The sequence below is a fragment of the Mirounga leonina genome, unplaced genomic scaffold, assembly GCF_011800145.1.
Source record: "Mirounga leonina isolate KUSES-001 unplaced genomic scaffold, KU_Mleo_1.0 Mir_197, whole genome shotgun sequence".
Taxonomy (NCBI): domain Eukaryota; kingdom Metazoa; phylum Chordata; class Mammalia; order Carnivora; family Phocidae; genus Mirounga; species Mirounga leonina.
The window spans coordinates 3,456,937-3,472,269 of NW_023270494.1; the positions used below are offsets into that span (position 1 = coordinate 3,456,937).

The window sequence follows — 15,333 nt, forward strand, 5'->3', positions numbered from 1 at the left end:
CCTCCCTCGTGCTCTCTGAGGGGGGGGTTCTGCACGGACCAGTTGGCTCCTGTCTGACATGCATGTCTGTTTGCTCTGCAGGTGGCAGGGTCAAGACTTGGAAGAGACGCTGGTTTATTCTGACTGACAACTGCCTTTACTACTTTGAATATACGACGGTGAGCATCTGCTGGTCCACCGTGGGACTGAGGGTGGGCCAGGCCTCCGTGTGTGCACGACTCCAGTCAGATGTGCTTAGAGGAGGCCCTGCGGAGGGCTGGGAGGAGACTTGAGGTGAACAGGAGGAGCTAGGACAGACCCCAGAGTCGGGGGCCCTGGAGATGATGTGGGCGTCCTGCCAAAGGCGTGGTGGCTGGCGGCCGCTCTGGACTGGGGCAAGAGAGGCCTGGCCAGGAGAAGGCAGCAGCCCGGCATTACACACGGCATTAGAGATGGGGTTTAGAGCCGAGCTGGAAAGAGTGGACATGGGTCAGGTGCCAAGAAAGAGTCTGTGACCCCTTGAAAGGGGGATGAAAATCACCATGTGGAGCATTCAGGTTTTCTGGATTCGGGAGAAGCAGCCCAGGGGTGAAAGACGTAATAGAGGAGAAGGAAGTTAAGTGAAGTGGAGGAAGTTGGGAATTACCTGGAGTTTGAAGTTTTCTTCAACCATGGAAGTTCTGTTGGTTTTCAGCGGGAATGGAGTCACGACACAGATAGGTGTTACATGTAAGTCTCTTTCGTAATAAGCGCCTGTGAGAATAAAACTGATAAGTAAGACCTTTATCGAAGCTCCCTCTGGTGCAGTGCCCAGCAAGCCTGGCCGGCCAGGCTCACACTAGCTGCCCACCTGTCACTTGATCCTTTCTCGCGTCTCCGTTCTGCTCCGTTCTGCTCAGCAGCGTGGGGCTCAGGTCTTCACTGAGTAAAGGTCATGGATCCTACTGAGACCGTGGAGATTCGGAAGGATCGTGTCCGACGCGTGTAGACGCGTGTAGAGCATGGTGGGACTTGGATGATAAGTGAGAGTCCGGGATGTAAGCCTCGGTAGGAACCAGGACACTGGCATGTGCCTGGGTAAGGTGGCCGTCGTCTGTGGCGCTCCGTCATCTTGGACGCTGGGCAGATGTAGCTTCTCACGCAGGGAGTGGGGATTACTCGCTGCCGCAGGCTGCTCATTGTGACACTAATTTTCCTGCTGTTCGCCCCCAGAGTGCCACTGTCAACAGCTGAGTACGTTCCTTTCTGTCCCCTCCCACCCCCGCCCGGCCCATAGTTTGCCTTTTTCTCAAAGATACCTAGACTGGTGGCATCTTTAAAGTCTCCTTGGGATTTTTTCACTATGCTTTGGATTAAAATGAAACATACACAGACGTCTAAGCAATATGCCCTGAGTTCGGGAGTGGGCTCAGTGGTGATGTGTGCGATTCCAGAACACCGTGGTTCTTCCCGATTCTGACTGTGGGGGCATCGCCTGAATCCACGCTCCCTTCAGCGGCGTTGTCTTGGGCCACAGGCATCAGAGAATGTGTCTCTGCAGACGCGGGGGCCCCAGAGTTAGGACGGTAGGCAGAGCTTCCACACACAGGCACCTAACACAGTGCGGGCAATCCAGGGGCAGGAGGGGGCGCTGGCAGCCGGGGAAGGAAGGGCGACCCCTACCTCCGTGCAGCGCAGCCACCGAAAGCAGGGACAGAGGCCACGGCCTGGGGGCGCCGAGCGGAGGGGAGCCCTGCCCCGTGGAGCCCCACCGCCTCCTCACTGCCCTGCGTCCAGGAGACACTAACAGGGCAGGGCTTTTGCCCTCTTCCTGTCGGCAAGCAGTACCCTGTCTGCAGCTGGGTAGGAACTGGCGAAGCGGGAAGGTGAGAAAGTGGGCCTCATTTCCTGCAGCGGCAGTGAGGGCTCCGGGCTGTGAACTCAGTGGGAGAGCTGTCCACGGGGTGCGCCCGCCAGCAGCCCACCCACCCCCACACAGGTCCCAGCGGGGAGCCCGAGCGCGGCAAGTGTTTGAGCCGGCTCTGCCCTCCGCTCACCACTCTCTCCTGAGACCATGGAAGGGGCCAGAACACAAGCGTGATGTATGTAGACTGTAACTGATGTATGACTTACGTAAGTAAAAACCGTAAGGAGTGGAACAGACTACCCAAGAATAAAATCACCGTCATAGAGGAAAGGTTTGGAACAGTCACAGAGATCGCATCTGAAAAAGACAAATATGAGAACGATTAGGGGAGAGGTAACCAGTTGTGGAGGACTGAGAAAGATGATCCCAGTACTGGAGAACCCGCACCTGCGTGTTCAAAGATGCCATTGATTACGGGACTCTTCCCTGAAAAGGAGAGGAACCTGCATCTGCAAATGGAGAGAGCACAGTGCTCCAGGAACATTTGTTGTAGGGAGCGTGGTGCCGGGGCTTAGCCCAGCTACCCTGGTGGCCTTGGAACGAAGTCTTGGGCTGTTGTGGGGCTGGATGGCCCGGAGACGGAGGTGTCAAGTGTGTGTGTGTGTGTGGTGGCCTTTGCTGGGATGGGAAGCACTGGAGGAGGGCCGTGGGGTCGAGGGCATGGCAGATCTGCTCTGCTCTGTTCTGGACAGGGGGACGATGGGGCAGGAGGTAATGAGGACACACACACACACCACAGTCCCAGGCGTTGAGGGCACAGAGCACGGCACCCGGCCCGAGGCCAGGGCTTTCTGGGGTTGCCGACCCTGGAGCAGAGGCTGAAGAGATGTGTCCGGGAGCCAGGCAGAGAAGCGAGGTGGTTTTCTGTGTGAGAGAGGCTGCCGTGCTCCCTGCTGGAGGGCCTCCCGTGGGCTCCTCTGGGACACATCCCCTCTTTCAGGACACGTGCCGAGACTCCCCTGGGCATCCTCCTTGCAGAGGCCCCCGGTTACAGGGGTTCGTGTACCCATACACTTCCTGGCCCTCTTCTGATTTTAGAACCTAGGGTGTGGGCCCTAGAGCTGATTTGTGAGCTCGAGGTCAGGGGAGAAGAGCAGAAGGGCCCAGGTGACGTGTGGGTGAGGAACGCGGTGGGCTGCGTGCTCCTGACCCCGCGGTGAGGTCTTTCTCTCTGCAACTGTTCTGCAGGACAAGGAGCCCCGTGGGATTATCCCTTTAGAGAATCTGAGTATCCGGGAGGTAGAGGACTCCAAAAAGCCAGTAAGTATGTGGGGTACGGGAGAGGACAGAAGGGAGGGGGGGTAGCAGTTCTTTGAAAACGACTGAAATTGCCAAGATTTACTTAAAACCGAAAAGTAGTGTCATGCCTGATTTTAAAATGATCGCTCGTGTTGAAGCCAGAGATGAGGCTGTAATGACAGGTGCTTCCATGTCACGTGCGGACAGTCCCACGAGGGATGGAATTGTCCCTCCTCAAGAGGCCGTAGCAGGCGCTGTGACTGGGCTGCTCGTGTCAGGGCCTTCGGCACCTTACAGATACCTCCCCTTTGTTCGGAATGTGCCAGTGCTGTGGGGTGGGCTCTGGAAGGCGTCCGTGTGACCTACGGCGCTCCGTGTTTCCGTAGTGTTGTTGGGAGTGGAGCGGGCACGCACCTGCTGCTGTCTCTGCTAATCAGGCTTATTGACATACAGCCTCATTCTCCACGATTCCACCACGAGGCTCCTCTTCACAGGAAAACACGTACTGCCTGTGCTTCATGGAGGTCGGAAGGAAGAGTCTTTTGAGGAAGAAACTGACATTTTTTGTTCTTGGTCAGCAGCTTTCTCAGATCTTTGACACCCTCTCTCTCTCTCTCGTGATTCTCAGAACTGCTTTGAGCTTTATATCCCCGACAATAAAGACCAAGTCATCAAGGCCTGTAAGACGGAGGCAGACGGGCGGGTCGTGGAAGGGAACCACACCGTGTACCGGATCTCAGCCCCGACGCCTGAGGAGAAGGAGGAGTGGATTAAATGCATCAAGTAGGTGGCGGAGGAGACGTGGCTGTGCTTTCACCCGACCAGGGCTCTCACCTCTCAGATAGGGACCGTTTCAGCCGTTGGGTGCGCCGCCCGCCCCTCTCCTTGGCTCCCGCCTGAGATCCTCAGGGCAGTCTGACTGGAATTCCCAGACTACTTTTCCGTGGATCCTTAGATGCATGACCGTGACCGCACGTTTATGAGAGCGCCTCGGGTCTAGGCTTCCCAGAGTGCTCCTGGCGGCCCAGGGAGGGCGGGTGCCTTCCAGCCCCAGGTGCGGTCGGTTCACCTGGTCGGCGCACGTCTTAGGAAGCAGGCCTCATGGTCAGGACGGCAGCTTGGCGGAGATAGTAATCCTAATGTTTTATCATTTCCGGGGAGACTTGTACCATTTACAGATGAGGAAACTGCCCAGAGTCACATGGCCGCGCTCCAGGGTCACAGGATAGACCCCCACCATTGACCGCTGTGCTTTGGGGAGGCTGAGGGTCTGAGAGGGGGGAAAAGTATTCTCAGGCTTCCACGGGCGTAGACGGAGCCACAGGCCCAGGGCTTGGCACCTCCTGCTCAGCTGAGCAGCACAGCGTGAGGGTGATGACAGGCTAGAGCTTCCCCCCCCCCACCCCCCTGGGACTTTCCAGAGCCTGTCCAGATGGCCATCACCCCTGCGGGCATGGCCTGGCTGCTTGTCTCGGTGGCAGTTTGTTCTGAGAGCGTGTGACTTCCCCTGAGGCCAGGGAGGCCGCCCTGACCCGGTGATCTGAGGCCCTGCGGCCCTGCACTCCCCCCGTGACCAGCGCACTCCCGCCCTGGCCACAGCCTGCTCCTGAGGGGGAGCGCTCGAGTTTCGGGTGTGTTTTGGTATCGCTGCTGAAGCCGGTGCAGGGTCTGGCCAGGGTTAAACAGCAAACAGATGACTGAACAAAGACACGTGACGGGCTCCACGGGCGTCTGCTTGGAAGTCCTACAGTGAAGAGTCAGGCCGGGCAGGAGCACGTGGGTTTGGGGTGAGGCCACCCGGTGCTGAGTTCCCTCCTGCCAGACCCTTGGCCTCCTTGGAGACTGGCACTCCCCCTGCCCCTTCGGTGTGATGGGGATAGCTCCCAGGACGTTTTGGGGTGAGACATGGTCATGTGGTGACTCTGGCAGCTCCTCTCCTCGATGTGAGCCCTCTGACCCTCATCCCGTGGACGAGGCTGCACTGTGTCCCTGTCAATACCAGTAATGAGACTCCAGAGCCCGCCACGCATGACATGTGGGAAGCGCTGACTCACTCTGTTGTATACCGTGTGGTAACTAAGGAATTGAAAGGAAAACTTTAAAGCCCTCCACTGAGGTCTGGGCATCCCGGCCAGCAAGTGACCCTCATCCACGTACCCTGCACTCTTTTTTTACCGTATGTTTTTTAAAAAAACACTTAACTCTTTCGTCCTTATGAAATGTACTTTTAGCGTATGGTTTGAAGGAAAGGATGTAACTTTCTTCTCTCGGGTGAATAGCTGGTTAGCCAGTCTCAGGCACGCTCTCCAGTTTCCGCACACTTGTGTGCGCGCAGGGTCCCGTCTGGGCTCCGCTGTGTCTCCCTGGAGTGGTGCGTGGCCGTGCGCAGCCTTCCCCACGCGCTGTTCTGTGGTTTTGTCCGTGGCTGTGCGTTTTGTCTTCCACGTGGTCTGTACTCCTACAGCCAGAACCACCGGGCTCTCTTGAAGGTCGCATTTGGAGTCGTCCGTCCTTGAGCGAGGGTGCGCGCTGGCCTCCCCCGGGCTGGCTCGGGTCCTGGCTGGGCCCCGATGCTGCCTCATTACCGGGCAGAATTTGCACACCGTGTTTATGCGCTTCGGGTACCACGTCCTCACCCTTCACCGCAGCCTGGGAAACACGGTCATCCCCATTTTACAGATGAGGACCCTGAAGCACAGCAAGGCGAATTAAATTGTTCAGAGCCACAGAGGTGCTGCTGGTCTTCAGAGCTGAGCCTTGTGACTCCACAAGACGCACTCCTGATGGCCATGCAGCGCTCTGCTTCAGCATCCTTGGCTCTCGAGACTGAAACCTTGGGACAGGTGCCAGGGACTGTCGGTTCTAGCTGCCCCAGGGAGCTGTGGAGACGCTTCCCGGGGACCTGTCACCTCTGGTGAATAGGCCCCAGTGTGCTTGCAGGGCCTGTCATTCCCCTGGTCAGGCGCAGAGCCAGTGGTCAGCTGGGATCGCGGGCACTTCGAGTGTGGCCGCTCTGGAAGAGCTTCAGTGCGCTCGCGGCACCATGTGCTGGGCGGTTGGGAAGGACAGGTGCACGGGAGTGGCCCTGCTGTCACTGTCCCATGCTGGGGTCTCTGGGGGAGTGCCAGGGCACATGCAGGCTCCTTCCCTGCCGGGCCGTGGACACAGAACGGGCCTGGCCGGCCACACCCCAGGGCCCCGCGACAGAGTGGACGGCCCGCGTGTGGTCTCGGTCATTGAGTCGGCGCGTGCGCGGGACGCAGAGGCTGCGTGGTTACAGACCGTGGCGGCCGTCAGAGCGCTGGGTGCCACGGCTTGTGTGGCGCTCGCTGTCATTGTGGATCGAAGTAGCACATTTGTCTTTTGGGCTAGAATACGATAAGAGTGTGTAATACTCTGTTCCTAAACCTAAATCCACTATTAGGTAGAAACAGAATTATCTCGTCAGACGTACCTCTTCTGAGGCTCGTCCCTTAAGTCATGTGTGGACACGGTGAATATTGACGCACTGACTCGGCTTCTGCCGTGCCGGGGGCGGGGGCGGGGGGCACGGTGCTGCCGGCGAGCGCCTGCACGGGCTGTCTCCTGGGCCCATTCCTCAGTCTGTTCTGTTTTCTCCCCTCCGTGCGTCCAGAGCAGCCATCAGCAGGGACCCTTTCTACGAGATGCTGGCCGCGAGGAAGAAGAAGGTCTCCTCCACGAAGAGACACTGAGTCTGCCCAGCGAGTGGCGGCGGCGTGCGAGGCCCCGGGTCCTTCCTCCCGTCCCCCCCCGCGGATGGGCGGCGGGCTGCCAAGCAGGGCTGTCCCCTGCTGCGCATCACCCCGAATTCCTAGAGACTGGCTTCCGCTTTGCTATCTGTTTTTAAGTGGGAGAAGGGTAGGAGTTCGCACGGGGGAGAGGGAACAGAGCCCCCGCCAGCACATCAGCCTCCGTGCAAGTCTCCCGCTCAGCAGGTCTGGTAGCAGAGCTCGAAGCCAGCTGTTTACCTCTTGGTTATTTCCCTGTGAAGAAGCCTTCAACCCTGCACCGTAAATACACCCATCGATATATTATTCTATGTTAAGAAAAAAGTGGAATGGAAGAGAAGCCACATACTATAAAGATATATTTTTGTTTTTTAAAGAGAGAAAAAGATAAAGTAGAGCCCTTCCGAGGCATTCTGCCCGGTCTGGGGTGGAGGCGCCCCGGGCAGCCGCCGAAGGTGTCCTCCCCACCCGCCGCCCCGGCCCACTGGCAGGAGCCGGCTTCTCAGCAGCCCGAGGGCGCGGGCGGTGGGACGGGCGGGCGGGCAGCAGCCACCCCTTCTCAGTTCCAAGTGTCGGGGGCGCGGAGGGGAGAAGGGAATCGCTGGACAGTCACTGTTTTTCAGAGTTCCTCCTTGTTGGGCTTTAAACTGCAAAGTCAGCATTTTCCTTTGAGCTAAGTACCCCGGAACCAAAACTGAGGACGGCAGTCCCCGCCGAGGTTCGGGACGGCCTGTTTCTTACGTGGTTCTTCCTCCTCCCCCAGAGCTGCAGTCCTCGTTTTAGAGGAAGGAGCAGGTCTTACTGATCACCTTAGGTCTTCAGCTTTTTCCGCCTCGACTCGGGACCCGACCTGGACTACTGTCGCCCATTTCGGGGGGGGGGGGCCTTCATCTGCCCGGCAGGGGCAGGCGGAGCACCAGGGGGACAGGGCCGGCCTCGTGTCCTTCCCTTCCCTGCAGGCCTGCGTGCGCTGGCCTCGCCCTCCCAACTTACTGTGTGAAGGGAGCCGCGGAACGCAGCGTCCTCCTGCTCTTCTCTCAGGGACTCTCGGGCCGCTCCTGCCGCTCGCCCCGGCCGGCCCGGGCCACCCCGGCACTCCCACATGGCCTCACGGAAGAAGGCGAAGAGCCGCCGGTCTTCTGGGGCAGCGGGAGCCCCGTTCCTCCGACTCCGTTAGGGCAGGCGGGCATCTCTGCAGATGGCCTTTGTGCAAGGGCGTGATTGGGGGTGCAGGCGGGGGGACTTTCGCGGGTCCCCTTCACACCGGTCCTCCCTCGAGTGGCTTCGGGCCTATTCGCGCCGGAGCTCATAAGGGGATGGGGGAGGTCTGGGCCCGCTGGGGCCCCACCGCCGGCCGCGTCCCCTGCACTGGTTCTCACAAATACTACACGGAGAGGCACCTGCATCAGTATTCGTCTATTTATCAGAGGTGTAAATAATCCATGTATAGTTTTTCTCCTTTTAGATTATTTTGTATTTGTTTAAAAAAAGTTTTGTCAAAATATAAACTATAAAGAAATGACTGAAAGTTGTTGACAGGGTTTTAAAAAAAATTATAATTATTATTCCAACTGTTTTTTGTTCGTTTGGTTTTTTTGCCTTGTAAACTAGCACCAAGAGACTGCAGCAAATAAACTCCAGATCTGCCCAAAGCACCCCTGCTGTCTGTGGCCTCCTTTCCTCCCCGGGGCGACCTTGGAGCAGGGAGGTCCTGCTCAGCGGGCCTGCGCGGGCCGGGCCGTGGCTCGCACCTCTCTCTGCGGCCCAGCAAGGATATAAACTGGGAGCGGGGAGGAGGTTCTGCCTTCTGTGAAGGAGAACACAGCAAAAAGCAGCTTCCTCGTCGCCCCTTGTGCGTGAAGAAGAAACGAACAGCAAACCTCCAGCTCTGAGCTAAGATTGAGAAACGTGTCTTCTGCTGGTGGAATTTCAGTACCTCCATCTCCAGGTGAGCCCGCGGAGCACCGGGGAGCAGTCTCAGTGAGCTAGCCCTCGAAGGCAGGGAAGACGCCCCAGAACACAGGCAGACGGACGAGCCCGGGCCTGCCCCTAAAACAACAGCGAGTTCCCATCCTTGCTGCTTGCCGGTTTGGGTCACGTGGACGACGGTGATTCTTCCTGCAGGCGTCCAGAGCGTGTAGCATTTCGGAAATCTGTGTGCCACGGCCCCCTGCAAGCGGCATCTCGGAGAAACCAGCGTTCCTGGTTCTCTGGGAGCCAGTTTCTGCTTCGCTCTTCATCGTGACTGCCAGGAAGCTCAGAGTGAGGGGCACAACTTCCTGTGGCTCAATCCTGCTTTATACTTGCCCTGCTTTGTACTGATATTTTTTTAATAGATTTCATGTTTTAGAGCGGTTTTGGGACTGCAGTAATACAGAGGGGAAGGTACAGAGATTTCCTCTTTGCCTCCTGCCCCCTGATCTGCACAGCCTCCCCTGCCGTCGGCGTCCCTGCCAGAGGGTCCATGTGTCACAACGGACGCGTCCAGGCTGACACAGCAGCACCCAGAGTCCGTGGCATGCGCTCGGCTCACCTGGCGTTGTACACTCGGTGGGTGGGCAGACATGATCACATGTGTGCATCATGACGGTGTCCTACAGAAGAGGCTCACTGCCCCGAACATCCTTCGTGCTGCACCTGTTCCTCCCTCCCTGCTGAGCCCCGCAGCTGCTGACTTCCTGTCATCCCCATAGCTCTGCCTCTCCCAGAACATCGTGCGGTTGGAATCCTACAGTCTGTAGCCTGTACTTGCCCTTTTTTTTTTCTTTTTTTTAAGATTTTATTTATTTGACAGAGACAGCGAGAGAGGGAACACAAGCAAGGGGAGTGGGAGAGGGAGAAGAGGCTTCCTGCGGAGCAGGGAGCTCAACGTGGGGCTCGATCCCAGGACCCTGGGATCACGACCCGAGCCGAAGGCAGATGCTCAACGACTGAGCCACCCAGGCGCCCCATGTACTTCCCCTTTTAATCGCATTTTTGACCCTTTATCCTTTTTTTTGTTTGTTTTTGAGAGCGAGAACATGAGCACCGGGGAGTTGGGTGGGGAAGGCAGAGGGAGAGGGAGACAGAATCTTAAGCAGGCTCCACGCCCAGCATGGAGCCCTATGTGCAACTTGATCTCACGACCCTGAGACCATGACCTGAGCCGAAATCAAGAGTCGGACTCAACCTACTGAACCACCCAGGCGCCCCCCACATCCTGTTATATTATTACCATAATATAAATCTGAATTATCAACTTGTTCACCTTTTTTTTTTTAAGAGGAAATTTATGAATAAGGTAAGGACAAAAACTGCCAAGATCATTGGTCCATTACTGAGCCTACTACACACTAGCTTTCGTGTTTTTAGGAGTTGGATAATCTTCGTGATTCTTCTTTTTTTTTTTTTAAGTTTTCACATCCAGTCCCTTAGTGGGATCCATTTTTTAAATTTTTTTTTTGAAGATTTTATTTATTTATTTATTTATTTGACAGACACAGAGAGGGAACACAAGCAGGGGGAGTGGGAGAGGGAGAAGCAGGCTTCCTGCAGAGCAGGGAGCCCAATGCGGGGCTCGATCCCAGGACCCTGGGATCATGACCTGAGCCAAAGGCAGACGCTTAACGACTGAGCCACCCAGGCGCCCCAACCTTTTGTTTTCTGAATGGGGTAGAGATATGGCTCCCTGCTGAGAATGCTGATCCTGATGCATGGGCCCTCCCGATGTCATAACTGTCATGTTTTCACAGGGGGCAGAGGGAAGTCCGTGTCGGACAAGAGCTGGTGTGTCTGCACCAGGAAAGCGGTTCTAACCATTTGTGAGCCACAGGCCTCTCTGCAAAGCTAACCCAAGCTACAGATCATCCTGGAAAATTACACAGAAAGCCCTAAGTGCAAAGTCGCGGAGTCCCACGGTCCTGAGCCCCTCTGCAGGCTCCGGGCTGAGTAGCTCTGGTCTCGGCCTGCCCACAGGTAACTCCTGGGGGCCCTTCTGGGATGGGAACCCAGGAAGCTCTGCATTTCAGGCCACATAAAGTTTGCCTGCTCTGGCTGGGTCTGGTCCCCGTGGGATCTTCGTCTGCTCGGACCAATGTAACAAAATCACCACACACGGGGCAGCTTAAACCACAGAAACATATTCCTCCCAGTCCTGGGGGCCGGGAAGTCCAGCTCCTGGGGAGGCCCTCCAGCCTCCTCGCTGTGTCCTCACGGGGTGGTAGGCAGAGGGTGTGGGAGGAAGCAAGCTCTCCGGGCCTACTGCTTGTTTCTCGGGAGAACCCTGGCCAGGACAGCGGGCACAAAGACATCAGAATCAGAAGCGACCCTGAGAGGAGGCATCGCCGAAATGAGTCTTGACAAGTGTGTCAAGAGAGGAGCTGGGCCCGTGGCTTCTTTCATCTGCTGGATGAACTTGGAGCGCTCTTCGGAGCTCCCAAGACGGCACTCCCTCTCCTGTCAGCCAAGCCCACTCACACCTGGAAGGCATTTGCCCATTTACGGCTGGTGACATCATAGGGCAGTGCCACACCCCCAGGACTTGGACGTGAAGTTTCTGAGCTTTGCACGCCTCCTTCTGAGTGGTGGTGGTGCAGGGAAAGGATGGGCTCTGTCGATCAGCCCTTATTAACACACGCCGAGCGTCCTCGGTGATGGCGCCCCGGCCTGCCCTGAGGTGCACGCCAAACCGGGCACCCCATGGGGTTGTCGGTGGAGACTCGAGGAGGCACCCCTCTGAGATTCAGGTGCACCGTGGACCCAGAGTCTGTAGAGCCTCTCGAAACGGAAGTCAGGGTGGTGTGCCGAGGAGACTGGGTGATTTTTGTTGACCCTGGGTTGAAATATAAGTAAGTGAGCAATTAGTGCAAGTCACTCTATTTCTCGGAGGCAAAAGGTCAGTTCCCAGGGAGCAGAGCCCAAACCGCAGATAAACAGCCTTTGTATGTTCATAGGCAAGTACGGATTCTGGGCAAACAAGGATGTGCCTACGTGCAAATGGGATTTGTTGGTACATGTGTTAAACTTGTTAAACTTCCCGATGCTTATGACTTCACCTTTAGCTTGTGACTCAAGGGTTGGGACTGGAAATGTCCACAGACAGAAGAATATTCTATAGATAGTGTGTTAGAAAAAGTCAGTTTTCCACCTCCCGTATGTCTCTCCTTTACCTTCACATAGAACACTTCACTTCTGTCCCTTCCGGGTTCCCCCCCACACACACACACACGGAGCAGTGCTCTGTGACGCCAGCTGGGTGTCCTACAGTTTAACTCCATCCTGACACCATCTACCTGGAGACAGCATCCGATCCCACAGGTCAAGGGCTCCGTCCCACGAGACCACCCCGCAACTTCAGCTGCAAGTAGGGCGTCCCCAGGTAACCCACAGCTTCTGTCGGACTTGGCTCCATGCTGGAGTCCCCATGATCTCCCTCCTCGGGTTCAATTAATCTGCTAGAGGGGCTCACAGAACTCAGGGAAACATCTATGCTTGCCAGTTCATTAGAGGATATGATAAAGGCCACAGATGAACAGCCAGAGGAAGAGATATGTAGGGCGAGGTCCAGGGGGCTGTCGAGTGCAGGAACTTCTGTCCCTGTGGAGTTGGGGTGTGTTACCCTCCCAGTACACGTGCATGTGTTCACTAACTTGGAAGCTCCCTGAATCCCGTGCTTTGGGGATTTTATGGAGGCTTTCTCACGTAGGCATGATCGATCATTGATCCATTTCCAGCCCCTTGCCTCTCCCTGAGGTCCCAAGCATCTGGTCGTGGCTTGGTGTCTCTGGTGACCAGCCCCCATCCCAGAGAAGGTTTAAGTCTTACAGTTAGGTCTGATCCCTTTCGAGTTAATTTTTATATGTGGGATGAGGTAAGAGCTACAGTGAGCACCTTTGTCCCATTCCTGATCCTAGGGGAAAAGCATTCTGTTTTTCATCCTTAGGTGGGATGATAGCTGTGGAGTTTTCAGAGATGCTCTTCATCAGACGGAAGGTGTTTACATATTTTCCTAGTTTTCACCTAGCTTTAATCACAAACGAGTGTTGTGTTTTGTCAAATGGCTTTTTTTGCACAGATACATTTGCTCATGTGATTTTTCTCTTTTAGAATAACAATATGGTGATCCACTGAATAACATTTCTAGTGGTAAATCAACTTTGCGTCCCTGGGGTAAAACCCACTTGGTCATGGGTTTTTAAGAATATATTACTGTATTCAATATGTTATTTTAAGATTTTATTTATTTATTTATTTATTTTTTTTTTTAAAGATTTTATTTATTTGAGAGAGAGAGAATGAGAGACAGAGAGCACGAGAAGAAAGGGGGCAGAGGGAGAAGCAGACCCCCCGCTGAGCAGGGAGCCCGATGCGGGACTCAATCCCGGGACTCCAGGATCATGACCTGAGCTGAAGGCAGTCGCTTAACCAACTGAGCCACCCAGGCGCCCAAGATTTTATTTATTTTTTATTAGAAAGAGTGAGCAAGCATGGGTGGGGGATGGGGAGGGGCAGAGGGAGAGGGAGAAGCAGGCTTCCTGCTGAGCAGGGAGCCCGACATGGGGCTCGATCCCAGGACCCTGGGATCATGACCTGAGCTGAAGGCAGATGCCTAATGACTGAGCCACCCAGGCGCCCCCTCAATCTGTTAATATTTTGTCAAGGATTGTTTGCATCTGCATTCATGAGGGATATGGTGATATGGTCATTTGAGCCATCACACCAGATTGTCAGCTCTGAGACAATGGGGATTCTGTCTCTCGAGGTCATCTCCGGGTTCCCAGCTCCCAGACAGTGCCTGGCACAGGAAGGGCCCTCGGGACATGTCTGTTTAATAAATGGATGCATGACAACAAACCACAGGTTGCTTTATGCCAGACAGGATCATGTGAATAGTTTATCAGCACCTGTTTTCTGTAAGCCAGGAGAATGTGATTCAGATGTGTTAACACATCAGGGTAGTTGTTCTGACTCTTAAGGTGGTTCAAGCTTGTCAGGGTGGAGGTGCTCTGAAGTTGTAGGAGGGAGAAGAAGCATAGGAAGGAGAAAAAGCCTGTTTCTGGGGGTGCCACCTCTCTCTTCTTGTCCTTGACCCATTTCCTTCCACCTGACAGCAGGCTACCTGCCCACTGAACTCCCTTCCCTACGCTTGGCTCTAGGCAGCTGCAAATTCTCCCTTAAAAACCTGGTGGATCCAGGTGCGATTGCGTCATCTTTGCCCACTGTCTGAACAAACTGAAGGCTGGGCAGCTTCCTCTCTCGTTGCAGAGGGACTGTAAAAGTCAGCTTCCATGCTAATACCGTCATGGTCATAATCCCGAGTCTTTTATTGGGTAAATACCACGTGGCTGTCACTCTGCTACGTGTAGAGCCTTTTGTTTGTCATTTCCTGTAAGAAACCATGATTATCTACTGAATTCCTACTATTACAATAAATATATTATTTCTTGAGGTTAAGTAAGCCCGTGACGCTCCTTGGCGGCAGACATTTGCATAGTCAAGACACTGGGGTGAGCTAAGTGGCAAAGGGGCTCCAGCCAGCACACGGTGTAGACAGACTCTGCATCCATTTCTCTGGCTGATGTGGTCTTGGCCAAACCCTGAGGCCATAGACTATGATTCTAGCATCAGCCTTCTCTAACTCCCCAGAGTGAAATCCATGTTCAAGGCTCCAGTTTCCATTGTCACCCTGTGTTGGGCCCTCCAATGACTTGTGTCCCGTGGTCCCCCCTGACTGCCCTCTCTCAGCAGCTCCATCACTGCTCAGCCCACTGAGACAGCCATGAAAATATCCCCAGTGCTCTTGAAACTTTTTATTTCCAGATATTTTCAAACTTGCAGAAAAGTTGCAAGAACGGTACAGAGAATTCCCATACACCTTTCCCCATCTCCCAATTTTAACATATTTTTCTACATTTCATTTGTTCGTTTTGTTCTTAGGTTTTAGATTTCTGATTATACCTGTTTCTTTTTCATATATCTCCAAGTGCTTGGGGATATTTATTTAGTCTGGAGGGTTAAATTATAGCTTTCTTATACCTCATAGTTGATTTGGGGGAGAGAATTTCCATCAACAGAAATGCTTTGTTTCAGATTTTCCATTTACCTCTTAGAGTAACTTTGTATAGAGTTTCTCTTGAGTTTTTTATCCCCAGGTCTCTTGGTGGATGGGGTTCCTAATTCAAGAGTACCCTGATCTTTTAATGTTCCCTGGATCCAATTCCAATGAGGGGATGTTCCCACACAAAACACTAAGCAATTCTTGCACACCAGCAATTCAGTTTAATTCAACCCAATTCTGACACTATCTACACAAAGATAGCATCAGATTCCACAGGTTAAGGGCCCGGTCTTACAAGACTGTCACCACCACCCCCACTTCAGATACCAGTTGCAAGCACAGCTGAGAGCCTGCAGATTGGCTACAGATCGGAGGTTCCAATGACCACCTCCTTAGGTTTGATGAATTTGCTAGAGCAGCTTACA

At 54.6% G+C, this 15,333-nt stretch overlaps 1 protein-coding gene across 5 annotated transcripts in view; it reads left to right on the forward strand.

The window, feature by feature from the left end:
• The window catches only part of CYTH1 (cytohesin 1), a 79,773-nt gene extending 71,254 nt beyond the window's left edge, over positions 1–8,519 (forward strand). For 4 of the 5 annotated variants that reach the window (XM_035025875.1, XM_035025874.1, XM_035025876.1 and 1 more), the window contains exons 10-13: positions 80–158; positions 3,074–3,145; positions 3,753–3,907; positions 6,759–8,519. In XM_035025875.1, the coding sequence (XP_034881766.1) occupies positions 80–158; positions 3,074–3,145; positions 3,753–3,907; positions 6,759–6,837 (385 nt within the window). In that variant the 3' untranslated portion in view covers positions 6,838–8,519. The remainder of the gene's footprint in view (positions 1–79; positions 159–3,073; positions 3,146–3,752; positions 3,908–6,758) is intronic. The other variant, XM_035025873.1, reaches the window with a different exon arrangement.
• Positions 8,520–15,333: the final 6,814 nt, after the last annotated feature.